Genomic DNA, 17,181 nt, shown 5'->3' on the forward strand with positions numbered 1-17,181 from the left:
TGGCTAATTGGTGGTTCTGCACTCTGGTGAAGCGGTTTGGCACTGGCCAGCCCAATGACCCTGGCATGATGAAGACCCCCCCCCCCCCCCAAGACACAATGCAGGTGGAAGTCTGTGCTGGCTACCACAATCAAATGATGGAAGTTGACCCTTGTAGCAAAAACAAAGATGGTAGCCCTGTGACACCCCTGTTCATGCTGGAGAGCTGCAACTGCAGAGGAGGGGCGCTTTTGTTTCACTAGTCGAGGTTCTGCCGAGTCTCTAGTCCAAACTCTGGACAACGACCAATGCAGCGTGGAAGCCCACGTGGAAGCTGGTCGGCCCACAGAATGGTTCCAGGACCCTTCTGCAGGCTTCAAGGGCAGGAAACTCAGGGGTTGAGAATGATTATTCCCACCAGCCCAGCCAATGAAGCAATGATAAAGGCCTTCAGCATAGAAAATGCTGGATGCGTGCAGGAATAGATTGCATGTCTTCATTTGGATGGTCGTGGCTCAGATGATCTGCAAAATGGCTCCAGGAATCCTCCTTTTAACCTGAATTCAAGCTGGAGTCATGCCCAACACCATCAATAGCAAGGATCTGCACCATTCAAACTGGATGGGCTGTCCAATCATGGACAGCCTGAATGCCACCTCATCTGCCCAGTGCGACGATTCACAGGATGTCACTTCTCCTCCGAGAGCCCTTCCCTATGAGGCTAGGGAGGTGAAGCCGCTACCAAAGTCCACCTAGGGGTGGTAACATGCGGCAGGACCTCATAGGGAGAGATTCTCCTAATAGGGATAAAGACTCCCATACCGTGAATAACCTCCCTAAATGCTTTCCTTAACAAGCCTGACCCTGGTTACTAGGTCTAATAACCATCCTGAGCGTACTACTGTGTACTGTTGATCTGCAAGATTCAACATAACTGTGATGAAGATGATGCAGGGAAACATGAACAATAATCCCAGGATGAATTACCAAGGGACTGCGACAAGGTCGTATGAAGAGGGCCCTCGAAACAACTGGAAAGAGATTTAGGTTATGCAGGGGCGGTCCGTGCTGTATAAAGTAGATATTTAAGGACTCGAGGTCTCTGGGAACAGGAAGCTGGTCTGCAGCCGCAGCAAGGGAAGCTGGCGTCCTGAGATACCAGCCCGGGAGATGTGAATTCAAAGATGACTTACTGATAGGCAGTTAACCCTCAAGAGGGTGAACCTTTCGCATCAAGCGGAGAGGCTCTCTCTAAATCGGGAAGGATCAGACTCCAACCTCCCTCTGTAAGGAAGTCTGTGATTGTGCAACCTCCAGGAGGTGGACCGAGCAGTCCATAAACTTGAAGCCATTTGGGTTTTCGCAAGGAAGCCCGCCAAAGGCAAAAGACCTTGCAGGACCTCCCCCAACCACATAGGTAGGGGAAGGCTCAAGAAAGGACAAGTCATTGAGTTGGTGAAAAAAGAAGACTGCCACCATTTAAGGTCAATTGGGACCCATGTGTCCCTTGCCGCAACAGCAGCCTGCGTGTAAAGTTTGCAAAAATCAGTAGAAAATAATCAAAAGCCACCAGCCACTCGGATGACCTTGTCACTGTAACTAGAAAGTTACAGGAGAAGTGGACAAAATGAAGCAATGTGTCCTCGCAGCACTTCACATAAGGTGGGTTATGCTGATTCCACAAAGTCAGGTAGGGTGAACAATGTCCCCCTGTCCTTGATAACATTTGTTATCACAAGGAAAATAAAAAGGGCTGCTCAAAGAGCACCCAGCAACACTGCACAGAAAGTGCTATGTGCTACAATTATAAATTGCAGATGCCATAAAATTTGGAAGAAAGAAGGAGTCCAAAAAGATACAACATAAAGGGTTGAAAAAGACTAGGTGAGTGTGGAAAAATGTTCCCACCCACTCAGGAGAACTGATTTAAAAAAAAAAAAAAATCCAAGAGTCCAGCAAAAAGTGCCGAGGGACTTGCAGGTGATGGGGGGGTGTCGAATTATGAAATGAAATTCTACCTTACATTCTGTGCCATAAAACAGTAATTGCCTCAAGACACCTCGCCCTTTTTCCTTTGTGGTTCCAACATCTCAGATAGGCACCCAACATACATTGACAGTGGGAGACCAAAATAACTACACAACCTAGCAAGCAGGTACAGTCCCCAATGGGTCTGCACAATTAAGATCAGTTTCCAAAATACAAAACACACTCTTATATGTTGGCGGTTCTAGACCTGGTGGGTTGCACCTAACATTATAGGTAGGGGATGAAGGAAAAATGGAAGTATACGTTTCATTCCACGAGTGAAATAGTTTACATTTCTAAGGCCAACACTGACCCACCACGCTAATTTTGACCATTTAGAACATAGTATTAAAAATAATGCACAGACACACGGTAATTAAACCTAGTGATAGAGGGTAGGAAACATTGCAAAACCATAGCCAAAAGTTTACGAAGAGTTGGAGACATTTTAGAAAGTTACCTTTGCAATACACTTCAGGGAAAAATATAGTGTCACTAAATGTAGCTGGTCTGTTATTATCCATCCACAATGACAGAAATGCAGAGCATGGCTTAAAAAATGTTTTCAAAATCGGAGGTAGGTCCTAAAATTCTAGTTCTTCGACCAGAGCTCACTGAACCCCTGATGGGTAGAGGAGAAATGTAAAGGGGCAGGTAATTAACCTCCGCCCCACCACCACCTTTCACACCCAGTCACTTTAGGAGTGCTCAGAAAACGGTTGCAGAAAGGAAGAGTCCACACAGCACATGAAGTGATACAGGAGATTTAAAGAATCCCAGATTGGAAAACCCAAACTGGGATATGCACAAACCACTGTACTCCGCCAGTATGGCTTGGTAAATGTTTAAAATGGCAAAAACTGCAGGATATTGCGTGAAACTTTCTGCAGGTCTGCAGACCTTGCAAACATCAGAGCAAAGTAGAAATAGAGGCATGGAGTAGGCAGGGCATTACGTACACTGCAAAAATTGACTGGCCTTCAGGGACTGGGGTCAAAAGGTCGAATGAACAACCATACCGGTCGGCAGGTCTCCCATTCAACTAAGGGCACCCTCGCAGAGAAAGCCCAGGGACATACACTGGTCTAAATTGTTTAAACGAATATAGACTGCCACTTGGGCTCACTGAGCCCATGTGGTTAGAACGTCTATAGTAAGACCACCTTGTGGTTACTCAAATACAAGATGGTAGAGAGCAGGATTAAATTGGCTACGAAAATGGGCTACCAATTCAGTAAAATGGCTTGTACCCCTGGTGAAGCTAGAACTAAAGTACAGCTGCTACCAACCTAACCTTTGAAAACAATGAAGAGTTATAAAAGCACCCTGGGGCAGAAATGTTGTGCACAAGAGTCCCTCTGGCCACCAAAAAGAAGTGCAGTGATTGACAGAAGAAAGCAAAAATTTGAGGGAGCCTAAAATGTGGTCTTAGAATTCCTAAGACTAGGAATTATTTATTCACACTAGCAGAGTGCTACCTCATACTGCCTTATTTCCAAAGAGTGCTTAATAGCTTTTTGTTAGTGGTACTTTAGAGTTTCAACTCCCTACTGGTAGGCTTTCTTGGGTCTGGAGTGCAGAGCCCAATATACTTGTCCCATAATAAGCTGCAGGAACTCACCATCTCTTTCCATTTCATTGAAGCAGTGGGGTGGAGCTGATGCTATGAAGCTATAGGAAGCGTTCTTCAAAAACGAAAGGCTATGCCACTTTAAATGTGTACATGCCGGCCAAAGATCGACCTCTCTAAAACGTTATCTTATCACTTTTTTTTATTTTTATTTTTTTTTTAAATATTTTTTAAGGTCAAACAAACACATTACAACTGTTTCAAAACATGGAAAGCATCATATTCCAACACATTTTCAAACTCGCCCCTTCCCCTTTAAACTAGAGCCGGTTCTCACATGTTGTTTACGGGAACATCCTTGGGTGGCGCGCTACCCAGACAGCCATCAACCAGGTCCTCTGTTTCGTTGTCACCCTGGTGAGGGTTTGTCAACGAGGCCACCAATTGCCGCCAGGCCAGCAAGGGCCCTACTTCTTCTTCGCCCCCCCTGGTGACCGCTTCAAACCAGGCTACGGATTCAGCTTCCGCCCACCTCAAGAGGTCTGTCCACCATAACTCCACCCTAGGTCTGTGGGCCGCCTTCCAGCCCATGGCAATCCTACGTTTGGCCAAGACATAGGCCAGGTCCTTCATCTTGCTTATGTGTTTCAAATGCCGGGGTCTAGGGAACAGTCCAAGCATGCATGACCAGGCCGATTCCAGATCCAGCACCACCCCCCCCCCCCCGCCAGCCAGCCTCATCTTGACCTTATCCCAAAATCTATGCACCTCTGGGCAAGCCCAAAACATGTGTAGCAGTCCCGCGTTCACCTCCCCACACCTGGGGCATTGCTGCATAGCTGATCCCCCGAACTTTGCAATCTTCCCGGGGGTTAAATAAGCCCTATGGGTAACATACAATTTAAGCTGTTGGAATCTCGCGTTACGGGACACCTTTTTATGGTACCTCTGGGCCCGTTCCCACTGCCCATCCGTCATGGGTCCTCCCACCTCCTCCTCCCAATCTTGTCTCAATTGGAGCAACTCCTTCCCTGCCCTTACTCGCAGGAGCTCATATATCCTCGATATTTCGTGCCCGCCCTCCGATACATCATACATGGTTTCCAGGGAGGCATCTGGATCCTCCGCCAGCACTGTCTCAGGCCATCTTTCTCTAGTCTTTTTCACCAGCCTAGTGTAGGTTATATATTGGCCACCATGTACTCCTGTCTCTTCCTGCAGCCGCTGAAAGTCCACCGCCTCCCCTTCCTGCCATATGTCCCCGAGGGTGGCCAGGCCTACCTGTTCCCAGTATCTGCGGACCGATTCAAGTAGTTGAGAGTCGCTCCCGCACAGCACCGCCAAAGGGGCCTGCTGGGAGTATGGTTCCGAGTCCCCCCCAATCTTCCATGTCCTGTGCCAGATCTCCCAGCCCAACCTCAGTAGCCGCCCCTTGCCCACCAGTTTATCTCTGCCCAACCACACCACTTCCATCAGAAAGTATGGGGCTGTATCTTCGCACAGGAGCCTAGCTTCCGCCGAGTCTTCAGTCGAGAGCCACCTGGCCACGTACTGCAGCTGCCCCGCCAGATAATAGAGTTCGAAGTTAGGCAGGCCTATCCCCCCCCCCCCTGTCACACGGGTTCTGGAGCTTCCACAGAGCCGCCCTATTCCTAGAGCTGCGCCACACAAAACCCCTACACACACTGAAGTTTCGCGAATAGGCTCCTGGGTATCAGAAACAGGACGTTTATAAAGAAGTGCAAGAATCTAGGCAGGACCACCATCTTGAGCAAGGCCGCCCTCCCCATCATGGTCGGGGGTAATCTGGACCAAAATACCATACTGTTCTTAATCCCCTCTATCGCCTTTTCCGTGTTGTGCTTGTGTACTGTCTCGATCTTGTGGTAAATGTTTATTCCCAAATACCTGAATGTTACGGGCTGCCATGGTATTGGCAGAACAGGCAGCCTCTGCACTGGGACATTCCTACATCTGCACAAAGGGAACAGGCTGGACTTTCCAGGGTTCACCGATATCCCCGAGAGAATGGCGTACCGTTCTATCACCTCTAGGACGTACTGTAGGTTTTCTTCTGGGTAGCGCAAATAAAGGAGCATATCGTCGGCATATAATATCAGATGCTCTCCACTGGCCGTGTTTATGCCCACCTCCCCATATTGTTGTCGCAGGCATATTTCCAGCGGCTCCAATGCGAGTATGTATAGCATAGGTGACCAGGGACATCCCTGTCTGGTCCCTCTGCCCAGTTGCCAAGAATCTGAGACCGTGGACCCTGTCTTGACCCTCGCCATCGGGGTGTTGTAAAACAACTGGACCCATCTGAGGTATCCAGGTCCCACTCCGTACCCCTTCAGGACCGCTTTCAGCCAGGGCCATCGTACTGAGTCGAAGGCCTTGACCGCGTCTAGCGACACTATAGCCAGCTCGCCTGTGTCTTCCTCAGTTTGGTCTATGACATGGTGTAGCCTCCTGTGGTTATCTGTGATGTTCCTACCCGGAACATATCCCGTCTGATCTGGGTGCATCAATTTCTTAATCACCCTCTTGAGTCTATTAGCCAGCACCGCAGTGAGTTTTTTGCTGTCCTGGTTGAGCATGGACAACGGTCTGTAAGACCCGCGCTCCACGGCCGGCTTGCCTGGTTTCAGGAGTGGGATGATTACAGCCTCACGGAGGGACAACAGGAGTTCTCCCTTCTCATAGGCCTTGTTGAAAGTGGCAAGCAGTGGCTGGAGCAACTCTTGCTGGTATGTCTTGTAGAACTCGCTCGGCAGCCCATCCGAACCCGGCGCCTTGCAAGTGGGCAAGTTCCGAATCACTACCTCCAGCTCATCCGAGGTGACGGGTGCGTCCAACTCAGAACTAGATCATCTAAGGTGGGCAGCTCAATGTCCCCCAATGTGTCCAGTATGTCTTGACCCATATCCTCCTCTGCGTCCTCATACAAGTGTCTGTAAAACTTAAGAAATTCCTCATTTACCTCTTTCTGGGTGTTGCATATGCTACCTCCTTCACCCTGAATCTCACTAATCACCGAGCGGGGGGTCTTACTCTTGTACAGCCAAGCCAGCAATCTGCCCGGCTTGTCGCCCCCTGCATGTATCCTCTCCGTATATTTCCTGTAGCTGAGTCTGCACAGTTTGTCCCAGAGTGCGCTGCAGGACAACTGTAGCTCCTCTACTCTGGTTCTGTTGTCATAAGCGGTGCTCGTGCAACGCGTGAGCTCTTCTAGCTCGTTTTCCGCCTCCCGGAGCTCCCATTCGACCACCCCCCCCTGTAGCCCCTTACCTTGGGAAATAGCTACCCCCCGCACCACCACCTTAAACGCTTCCCACAATGTGCCCACATACGCTTCCCGTATTTGTATAAAAATATTCTTCGATGGCATTCCTCAGACCCTCCCGAAACCCCACATCCTGCAGTGCATCGGTCCTAAGTCTCCATGTAGGGATCTGCGGTCGTGGGGGCTGGTGTCTCCAGTCTACCACCAAGGGCGAGTGGTCCGACAACACTCAGGCTTTGTATTCCGCTCCTTCTATTTCTCTCACTATCCCGGCTGTTACAAACATGTAGTCTAACCTTGTGTACAAATCATGTGGCGCTGTGTAGTGGGAGTACTGTCTATCTGTGGGGTGCAGCCTTCTCCACGCATCCTCTAGGCCTAGGTCTTTCAGTAAGGTACTCGGCGCTTTAGCCGCCGGTGCCGTTTTTCCTGCCCTGTCCTTGGACCTATCCATTCTGGGGTCTACGGTACAGTTAAAGTCCCCTCCCACACTACCGTGCACCCCGCCAGGGGGCCAAGTTTACCGTAGAGGGTCCTAAAGTAAGCCGATGTATCGTTATTGGGGGCGTACAAATTTATGATGTGTACTTCTCTATTTTCCAAGAGACCCGTTACCACCACCATTCTACCCTCCGGGTCCACCGTAGAATTAAGCACTCGGAACGGCACATGGGGCGCCACCCAGGTGACAACCCCTCTGGCATAAGCAGAGTACGTCGCTCCCACTACAGTGCCCTTCCATTTCCTCCCGACCACCTCCAGCCTTTCCCTAGTGAGGTGGGTCTCTTGCAGCAGGGCTATGTCTACGCGCATCCTCTTTAAATACAACATCACTTTGTTACGTTTAAGGTAGCTGTTGAGGCCCCGTACATTCCAGGTCACAATTCTAAGATTACCCGATGCCATCTGGTCGGTCTATCTCCATCCCATCCCTCCCCATAATGTTCCCCGTGTAGGGTCGTTTCCTGGCTCTTTCCCTACTGTTGACGAACCGTGCCCCCCTCCCTCTTCCCCAACCTCACACCACTGCACACAACTCCCCCCCCCCCCTTCCTCCCTCCCTGCCAACCCCCACCAATAGCCCAGCTCCATCCCTGGATCTCAGGCCTACCCACGTCTGGACCTGTCTCGTGACCAAGAACAAGGACCCCGCGGGGTGTCACCAATCTAACAGTGACCTAACTAAATATACTATCGGGTGCAGAGGTTGCTCCCCAGGAGCTCCCAGTCATCTATTTAGGAGAAGTGAATTCAACGGGACCCGCCGGCAGATGCCGTGACTTCCCCTACACGAGCACAATATCAAACTATATTCCAGTCCCAATGTCATAGCTATGGCCTCACGGGTGCCTCCGCAACGTGCTACTTATCTTCATCCGCTTCTGTCTGGGCATTCGATTCCTGAGGTCGACCTTGCATATCCAACCATTCCATCGCTTCGCTCGGCGTCTCAAAGAAGAGGGATCTGTTCTTATGAAACACCTTTAACCTGGCGGGGTAAAGCAACATGTAGCGGTGGCCTGCTTCTCTGAGCCTCCTCTTCACCGTTCCAAAGTTCATTCGACTCCGTTGTACGAGCAGCGTGTAATCCGGATACGCTGTTATATTCGCTGACCCCCAAAATTTGAGAATCTTCTCGCGGTCACGATAGTTCAAGATCTTTGCAATCAGCGGCCGCGGGGGGGCTCCTGGGGCCGGTCTCCTGGTCAGGGCCCTGTGCGCCCTTTCAACCGCAAACCCCTGGGCCAGCTCTCCGCCTGTAATCTCCTGCAAAAGCATGGTTTCAAAGAAATCCGTGGGGTTTCATCCTTCCATTCCCTCCGGTACCCCCACTATGCGAATGTTATTGCGCCTGGCGCGCCCCTCCGCCTGCTCTGCTCTGTCTTCCAAATTGCCCACTCGTTGCACGAGGGCATGAAGTTCCTTGGCGTGTGTATTGCACGCCTCCACGGTCGGGGCCAACTCCTTCTCCAGTTCCCCTGTGCGCTCCGCGATCGTTCGCACATCCTGGCGCAACAGGTTCACTTCTTCTCGGACCGCTCCTATCTTGAGGTTTAGGCCTTCTTGCAACTCTTTCATGGCCAGGCCCAGCTTCGTCTCCCAGGCCACCTTCAGGTCGGCAATTGCTGCCAGCACCTCCTGGATAGTACCCGGTGGGTCCGTCGCCGCCGCGGGGGTTTCTTTGCTCTTGCCCCCTTCCGCGCCCGAGGGCGACCTAGCATAGGTCTCCATCGTGGGCTGTTTGATCCAGGGTCGGACCACCTTGGAGGACATCCTGTTGCGTCGGTTGGGCCCACGCGCCCAGCTGTATCCTCGTGGGGTTCGCTCGCCGGCCCCTTCGCAGCGAGGTGTCGCTGAACCTGGGTTCACTCTGCTAGCCCACCACGATCCATGGCCTCTGCAGTGGGGGCTCGCCCTTATGTTCTTGCTTTCAGCCCGAGGCGCATACGGCCCGTCTATCTGGTTGGGCTCGCCCACGTTCCGACCAACCTTGTCTTCCTCAACTCGTCGGACCTTTTATGGCCCTTTGTCCTCAGGCGGCCATCTTGGGTGCTCCCCCTTCCTTTGCGTGACCGCCACCTTCTTCGGGGTCTAGTTCCGTGAAAATGCAGTCTCGCCGTTGGGGAGGGCACGCACCGTGTGTCCCCCACTTTCATACGCCTTTAGATGCACTGTGGGCTCGAAAGTCCGCCAAAAACCATCACTTCTTATCAGGATCGGATCATCGGAAGCTCCTCCAAGGAACGTCCTCTCACGTAGCCATCAAGCCACCTTGCAGCAAGGTTATCTTATCACTTTAGCAGGAATGTGGGGGGCGTCTTTTTGAAATGGGCCCTCGCTCCTCTTAGTATTGGTGGCTAAAATACCAAGGCTGAGACTGATGGCATGGGGTTAGTTGGCAGCTATGGGATTTGCAGTCTTTAAACTTATCTTGATGTTCTCAGCCTCCGATCCTCTTTCAAATCTCCTTTTTCCTGATTTTGAAGTCTCCTAGCCATGATGCAGACAAGAGTACTGGTCAGTCAGATGGCTGGCTTGGCCAGTGTTCCTAAAGGCCAGTAATATGATCAATATTAGTTAAGTCTCCTCTAAGAAGACAATGTAACCTTATAAGATACATTCATTAGTAACTCTTTATATATGAACAGATGTTGTCATATATGTTGTGATGCACTATGCAATTACTGTGTCCTATCGCCACCTGCTTCTCTCGCCTGCTTGTTATGCTGCACTCGTGTAACCACAGAACCTGCATATCTCTCTCTGCCACCATTTTTGTATGTAATGTTGCTGTAACCACTTTAACCTGTATAAGTAATATTTTCTGTAACGGCGCCACCATGCTCCAGGGCCTGTGTGCGCTATAACATTTAAATAAAATAAATACTGTGTTGAACCACCTTTCACTTTCTCCCAAATAAGTCAATCTTATTTGACCAGAATGTTATAGATCAGTGAAATAATTAAAACCCCTAATTAACTTAGTTTTTGTTGCTTTCCCTATTTGTCTTTGCAGGGCTGCTTTTGTCAATCCAATGCTCCCAGAGGGTCCGGAAGAGGAACAACTTTTTAGTCAAGGAGAACGTATGTACATTTTATTTATGTGAATAATTAATGATGTGGCCAAATAGATACTAGTCAGTACAAGAGAGAGCAGGGGGTTTCAGGCCCTATACTCATGTACTAAAACTGGGTCTAGCAGTGTTTCAGTTAGAAAGTTTAGACGTGTGTAAGTTTAGTTGTATACCTCTTCCCCTCCATATCAGTAGCACAGGTCGAGGGCAGGCTGTACTCTTGGAGATGCTATCAATGGAAGCACCCGAACAGCAATACTACAGTGAGAACGAAATAAAAGAGATGTCCAAGGTTTTATACAAATGTTTTCCCTAAGCACAGGTAAGTGATAAAAACCCGCCTCTGTAAGGCTTGTAGGCAGAAAATGCAAGCTAGCAATACATCATTTGTACACTATGGGTATTCGAATGTAAGAAGGAAAACCAGCAGGCAAGAATGTATGCAACTGTTTGACTGTGATGTATTTAAGGCATTTGATTTTGTGTTTTTTTTCTTTTTATCTTTGTAATGTATGAGTTGTTTATATTCTTTTGGCTGATACAAAAAAAAAATGATCTATGTCCTATTTGTCTTGGGTTAAGGTAGTCTAGAAGTATACAAATTATTAGTGATGCTTTTTGCCAATAGAAATGTGTAAATGCAAATGCTTCCTATTTTCTTTCATTATTACCCTTTTACGAGTTCAGCCAACTTCTAAATAGTCTGGGCATAACTAGAGATGTCGAATTAGGACTGGATAACATTTTGTTTAAGTATTAAAATGCATGTGTCTTATCACAATGGATGCAATCTTTTGGCTTTGCATTGGTTTAAAACAGTTAAAGCAGAATTCAATTTTTGGGGAATACACAGTCCATTTTTCTTTTTTTTAGGATCTCTGTCCTCTTTTTGACCTCTGACTATGCCATTATGGTAGCTCGTATACCGCTTAAGAAAAGGGTGTTTTTTAAGCACCTCTTTTGGGCCCTGAGTGATTATATCACCCTACGTTTGTTTTGGGCAGTAGGCACATGGCAGCAGTAAATTAGTTTTTTGTTTTTTTAAATTTACTTGTATTTGTCCCTAAATGGAACTTTACAAAATGTTTCATTCCTGTATTTCCGCAAGTCCTCAGGGGCCTTTGCCCAGCCTTTTCAGTGTTTCTTGGATGAACTTTACCAAAGCGATTTGCCACGTTGTTCGATCTCCTCCAATCAATCTTAACCACCATTGGTCCTCGTCAAAGTGTTCCTTTACAAATAGGTGGTCGAGGTAAGCTGATCTTATCGCTTGATTTTTTTGGGTAGACCATTAATAAGTGGCGAATGGTTTCCTTTTCGGCACCGCAAAATCGGCATTCGCTTGTTTCTGTGATACCTCGAATGCAACGAATTTCATTTGTTTCGATTAAGTTCAGTCTTATCCTGAGCAGGTAGTTTCTAGATGCTCTATTTGGGAATTTTTTGATATATCTCTGGAGTTCATTTACTTTACACTGAGTGTGGGGGAGGTGGGCTAAAAGTTTGTTTGCTGTTGCCTCTGCTATGGTGTCTGACCAGTCCAGATTGGATTCAAAGACAGGTCTGCTTCTGTGCATGCTACTGTATCCAATAGGGCTAAGTTTTCGTTTTTCCAATTTGTCAGCATTTTCACTGTGTCCATTTTCATTTCTTCACCTATCATTGTACAGATGTTCTGTTTGTCTTGGGCGATGCACTTACGATAGAACAGGACCGAGTTGATATTTACTCTGCCTGCTAAAGAGAGGAGGCTCAGTTCACGTCGCATCGCCGGCGTTGAGGTTGAATTCGGCAAGGACATCACTTTTCTCCAAAAATTTCATGTCTATAGCTTTGCCTTGTGCTGCTAGCTTTCTGATTTTAATTTTCAGGCTTTCTTGCATTGCACTTTCTGTGCGGGAACTGTCAAGGGTCCCACCCAGGTACTTAAACTCTTTTGTTCTTTCAATTTCTGTATCTTCTAGGTACCATTTGAATTTGTCCGATCTTTTCGGTGCTGATTCTAGAATTAGTATTTTTGTTTTTTCTTTATTGATTTGTAGGTTGTTTTTCGCTGTGTAACATAGGAGGTTTGCCAGTTGCCTCTGCAGGCCTATTTGGGTCTGGTCGAACAGGGCGAGGTCGTCGGCGTACATGAGGCGGCTGATTTGTACCTTGGCCAGTTTTGGCGGAAAGCTTTTTGTAAGGTCTTCCGTTTCACTGAAGTCGCCCATGTATGCAAGGAATAACTCTGGAGCGAGAGGACACCCTTGTTTGACCCCACTACCCGTGGGAATTTCTGCTGAGACTTGTCCTTGCAGAGTTAGTCGTACTCTGAGAGTGGTATTCGAATGCAGGGCTTTCAATGGTAGAAGGATCTCCTTAGGGCATTTCCATCCTTCGAGTTTTGACCGGAGTCTCGACCTATCGACCAGGTCAAAGGCCTGAGAAAGGTCAACGAAGGCCCCAAAGGACCTTGGTTTCCCTTTGAGGACCTTGCTTTTTAATATGCTGATGACCACGATGTTGGCCGCTGTACCGACATTTTTTTTTTAAACCGGTTTGGAATCGGATCATGGCATGGTGCAAGTTTAGTCCAGGTTTGCAGCCTTTTCAGCAATAAGGTTCCGAAGACCTTTCCAATGCAATCTAAGAGGGCGATTGGCTGAAAATTTGAAGGGTCACGCACATCCCCCTTTTTGTAAATTGGAACGATGGTCGCCTTGGTCCAGGGGGGTGGAATGGATTTCGATTTAGCGCATCTTGTAAAGATCTCTTTTAGGGGATTTGACCACTCTACCGGATTTTTTTTAAGGTCCATGTTGGAAATTCCGTCTGGGCCGACCGCTTGTGAGTTTTTTAGCTTTTTTAAAGTCTCGAGGATTTCTTCTTGGTCGTCGAAACATAACCAGCTCGAGGGGTCGTTCTCTGTAGTGTCAGTGTCTTCTTTTGTTGCTGGTTCAAAGAGTGTTGTAAAGTGATCAATCCATTTCTGTTCCCCCATTGAGTTGATAATAGAATTTTTTTTTGACGATGTTGTGGTTTTTATAAAGGACCAAAATTCTCTCGCTTTATTGCCACAGATCGCCTTCAGTACTTTTTCCGAATCTTGTTGGTAAAGATTTGAGCGATGGTTTTTAACCCAGTTTCTATAGTTTCTGGAAGCTTCTGATAGTTTTATCTCCTGGTCACTGGACTGCGTTTGCTTCAGTTGTCTCTTGATTTTTCGGAATTCATGTCTTTTTTGGGCTAGCTAAACATCATGGGTATGTTTATGGGTGGAATCGGTGGTTTGAGCTGTCTTTTTTTTTTATTTTTTATGGAGAACGCCACGAGCAAAGGCATATAGTTTGGTTCAGGATTTTCTTCTGACATACCCTCTTCAGAATATTTTTGTGTGAGACTTAGTTTTGGCTTCACCAGGGGTGTAAGCAGATTTACTTAAACTATCGGTATAAGCGACAGAATTGGAGTGTTTGACACACGACGGTGGACGTTTTGATTTGCTTGGACAGTCTGATCCACCCAGTAGCACTTTAGTTGAGGCAGGGAAAGCCCTCATAGAGATGGGGACAGTTAAGTTTTCTTTTTGTTTTCCTGGATAATAAGTATCTATAGCGAACAGAATGCCACCTGTGTGTCCGTCTCCCCCTTCTGCACCCTTACAGTTAGATTGAGCAATAATGTCCCAACGACCAGGTTAAAGGCCTGCATTTGGAGCATGGACAAGATTCATATGCTGAAGTGCTACAATAAAGATGCCTGTTATGGAAAACTTGAGCTCCTTCAAAAATGTGAAGGCACCTTCTTTCTATTTATATGATGGTTGAATCGATGATCGTGACCAGCGTGGTGATGGCCGGCTGTACTGTCAGCAGCAGCAGCACCTTCTCCAGCCAGCTAACACTGAATAAGTGCATGCCCATGGTAAGAACAGAATGGAGGTGCAGTGAGCCATACTGGTCGCTCAGCATCAGAGTAGCACCAGTGCTAGCTACCCAGATTTCAAGTAACCTAATGGTTGGCGACCGCCTCCATGTTGCAAATTTTTATTATGAGTTTTATTTATCATGAGTAGGCTGGTTCGTTAAATAATTTGCTCAATTCAGTAACAATCTGAATTGTGGTGTGGAAAACGTTGTTAGATGTGTGCCCAGAGGAACACATTGATATACCTTTGGCTTCAGGTTTGGTTTTTAGAACTGTAAAGGCATGAGTTGCTCTTCAGCCCGGTCAGCAAATGTTTAAAGGTTCCACCACGGTGGGTGTGGGTGGAAGTGCTGGAGGATCTGTAGGCATACTGCCCTGAAGCTTCCTAATCGCCATCACATAGTACTATAGAACCATACATTAATCTACACATGCTTTTAAAGTCTCTTGAATGCTCTTGTAACACATTTGTAGCTTGAAGCCTTGAATAGATTAATACATTTCTGTTTCTTTGACACCTATAGAAAGTTTCTTTAGAGCTCCCAATCTACAGCTAAGAAACTCCAGTCACACAGCTAGTGTAATGCGACTGATGATCGTAATCCGAATCCAATCAGGTGGTGCCGACTTCAGCACATAGACGATGATTCCACTCCAGTAATTTAGTCGGTGGACCAACATGCTCACTAGTTCTGCTAAAGCACTGTGATACCACCTTACTTTCTTTTATCTATTTCTATGGAAAACCATACATGTATACATTCCACTGGGCCACAGCTCTGCAGATAAGAGCAGATTTCAATTTTTCTTCTTCATCCCCCTTCCTTTGAGACACAGGCTGGCTTTCTAGGGTCAATAGGGTAATTCCTTAAGGGCCACTGTAGACTGCTGTCATAACCTGTTGCACTGTGCTGCTCGTAGTTTTGACCAGTGCTACGAAAGAAGAATGTTCCTTAATGCACTTCTACTTAAGAGGACTAGTCTCAGTGATGCACTATTACTCCATATTTTCACCCAGGTGTACACGTTCTAAATTCGTATGCACGTTCTTTTGACTATTTTTCATTGAAGATCAATCAAAAGTCTCTTTATAGCCAGTAAATCTACCAGAAAGTAATGGTTATTTTTGTGCTAAAGCTACCAACAGATATTTAAGAAGGTAATGTCCATTCGAGTTCCTAGTCAACTATAGCAGATCCGCACTAATGTAAAAATTGCAGCATAGCTGTCTGTAGTTTTATACAAAAATTATTTATTTTCTGGTTGTAGAGAACAGAGCGAGAAGAGCTGCATTTAGCACTGCCTCATTGCTGAAAATGGCACCAACTGCAGACGAAAGGAATATTGTACATGAGATGTTTCTTAATACTTTGGATAAAAGGTAAGTGTGGAAAAACCCAAAGCTTTGCCCGTCTTTAATTGTGTCGGTGGAGAAGGTTTCGTGCAAACATGAGTCGCATATCGCACAACCTGGATGGCAGCACGATGCCTGTCAACAAACTTAATTGTGTTATTCTAATGCAGATAATGAGCTGTTATTAGGAGGTGAACCCACTAACTATTTTGTAACTTGTATTGCCTGGGAGTGTTTTTGAACCGTATGCTGTCTTCCATGGCAATAGGATTGCCCCTGGGACACGTTATTCTTTCCAAAGCTGGTATCGTAATCTGACCTTGTTAGGAAAGATTTTCGTTTCGCTGTTTTCCGTCCATAGGCCCTTTTAGAATCCCCACAATCTTTTGCTGTTTTGCAGATTTGAATCTGTCCTGAATTTTGAAGGTAGGTAAAGCCTTTTTGTTTTACTTGGCTAAAGCCAGCCATACAATCGCACACCAGGGCACCTCATCTAGGGTGTTGGTAGCCAGCCATTCAGGTTGGCCCCAAAAACTGTCCACTGCTCAGTTGCACTCTGTGTGTAATAGCCCCCTTCGGACACAGAACATGTCCAGACCAGTCCAAGAGTGATCCCGTGTATGCATTTTAGCCCTCCATTGTGGTTTTCCTAAACAGAGAAACAGAGAAAAGCAACTAAAACCAATTGGCTGATAGCAAGGCTTAAAAAAAAAAATGTAAAAAAAATATATATATATAGAGTAGGATAGACATACCATAGAGGCACCCGCAAGGGTTACATACAGCCCCTAGATCAAATTACCAACCACTAGCGATTTTGCAATATGCACTTTATATTATGCACTTTATTGATAGCACTCAGCACTTTGTCAATTAATAGTCCTTCAATGTTTACATAGCACACAGCACTTTATTACTTATGAAACATCTGCATATTTCAATTTTGATGTCTGCAACATGTATTTTGTAAACTTTTTTGACAGCACATTTCAGTTCATGCTGAGACACTGTGTCGGCCCACTTGGGCTGAATTAAACAAACCCAGTACAATAGAAGACGATGCACGATCGTCTCTCCTAATTTCATTGACATTGGCAAACACTAGGATGAAAATGCACCATTTTATATCAGTAATTTCAGGCATTTTGTCCATCCCTTACCCACATGGGATAATTGGTTTGATCAGACAAAAATGTTTCGAATTGCTACAGTGTTTATAAAAACACTGTGTCTCTCATGAATGCACTGAAATGGGTGGTCATGCAGGTTCCAACATGGCTGCATTCTTGTCTACTACCTGTTACCTCACTTAAGTGCAAAACATTGAAAAAGGACTCATATACTTTTCTCTATAATACTACAGTCCTCTCTCTGTCACATACCAGACGAAGCCCGAGTAGGGTGAAACGCGTCGTTCCTTTCTTGCATCCAAGACCGTTGCTGCCTCTTTTGTCCATGTATTTTAAATAATAAAGGACAC

The 17,181-nt window shown here is 46.7% G+C and overlaps 1 protein-coding gene across 2 annotated transcripts in view; it reads left to right on the forward strand.

Annotated features, from left to right (window-relative positions):
• Positions 1 to 17,181, forward strand: part of ACOT9 (acyl-CoA thioesterase 9) — an 872,728-nt gene that overhangs the window by 481,596 nt on the left and 373,951 nt on the right. For both annotated transcript variants that reach the window (XM_069639309.1, XM_069639308.1), the window contains 2 exons: positions 10,381 to 10,448; positions 15,617 to 15,728. In XM_069639309.1, coding sequence (XP_069495410.1) covers positions 10,381 to 10,448; positions 15,617 to 15,728 — 180 coding nt within the window. The remainder of the gene's footprint in view (positions 1 to 10,380; positions 10,449 to 15,616; positions 15,729 to 17,181) is intronic.

The sequence above is a fragment of the Ambystoma mexicanum genome, chromosome 7q (assembly GCF_040938575.1).
Source record: "Ambystoma mexicanum isolate Mex_15411 chromosome 7q, UKY_AmexF1_1, whole genome shotgun sequence".
Classification (NCBI taxonomy): Eukaryota; Metazoa; Chordata; class Amphibia; order Caudata; family Ambystomatidae; genus Ambystoma; species Ambystoma mexicanum.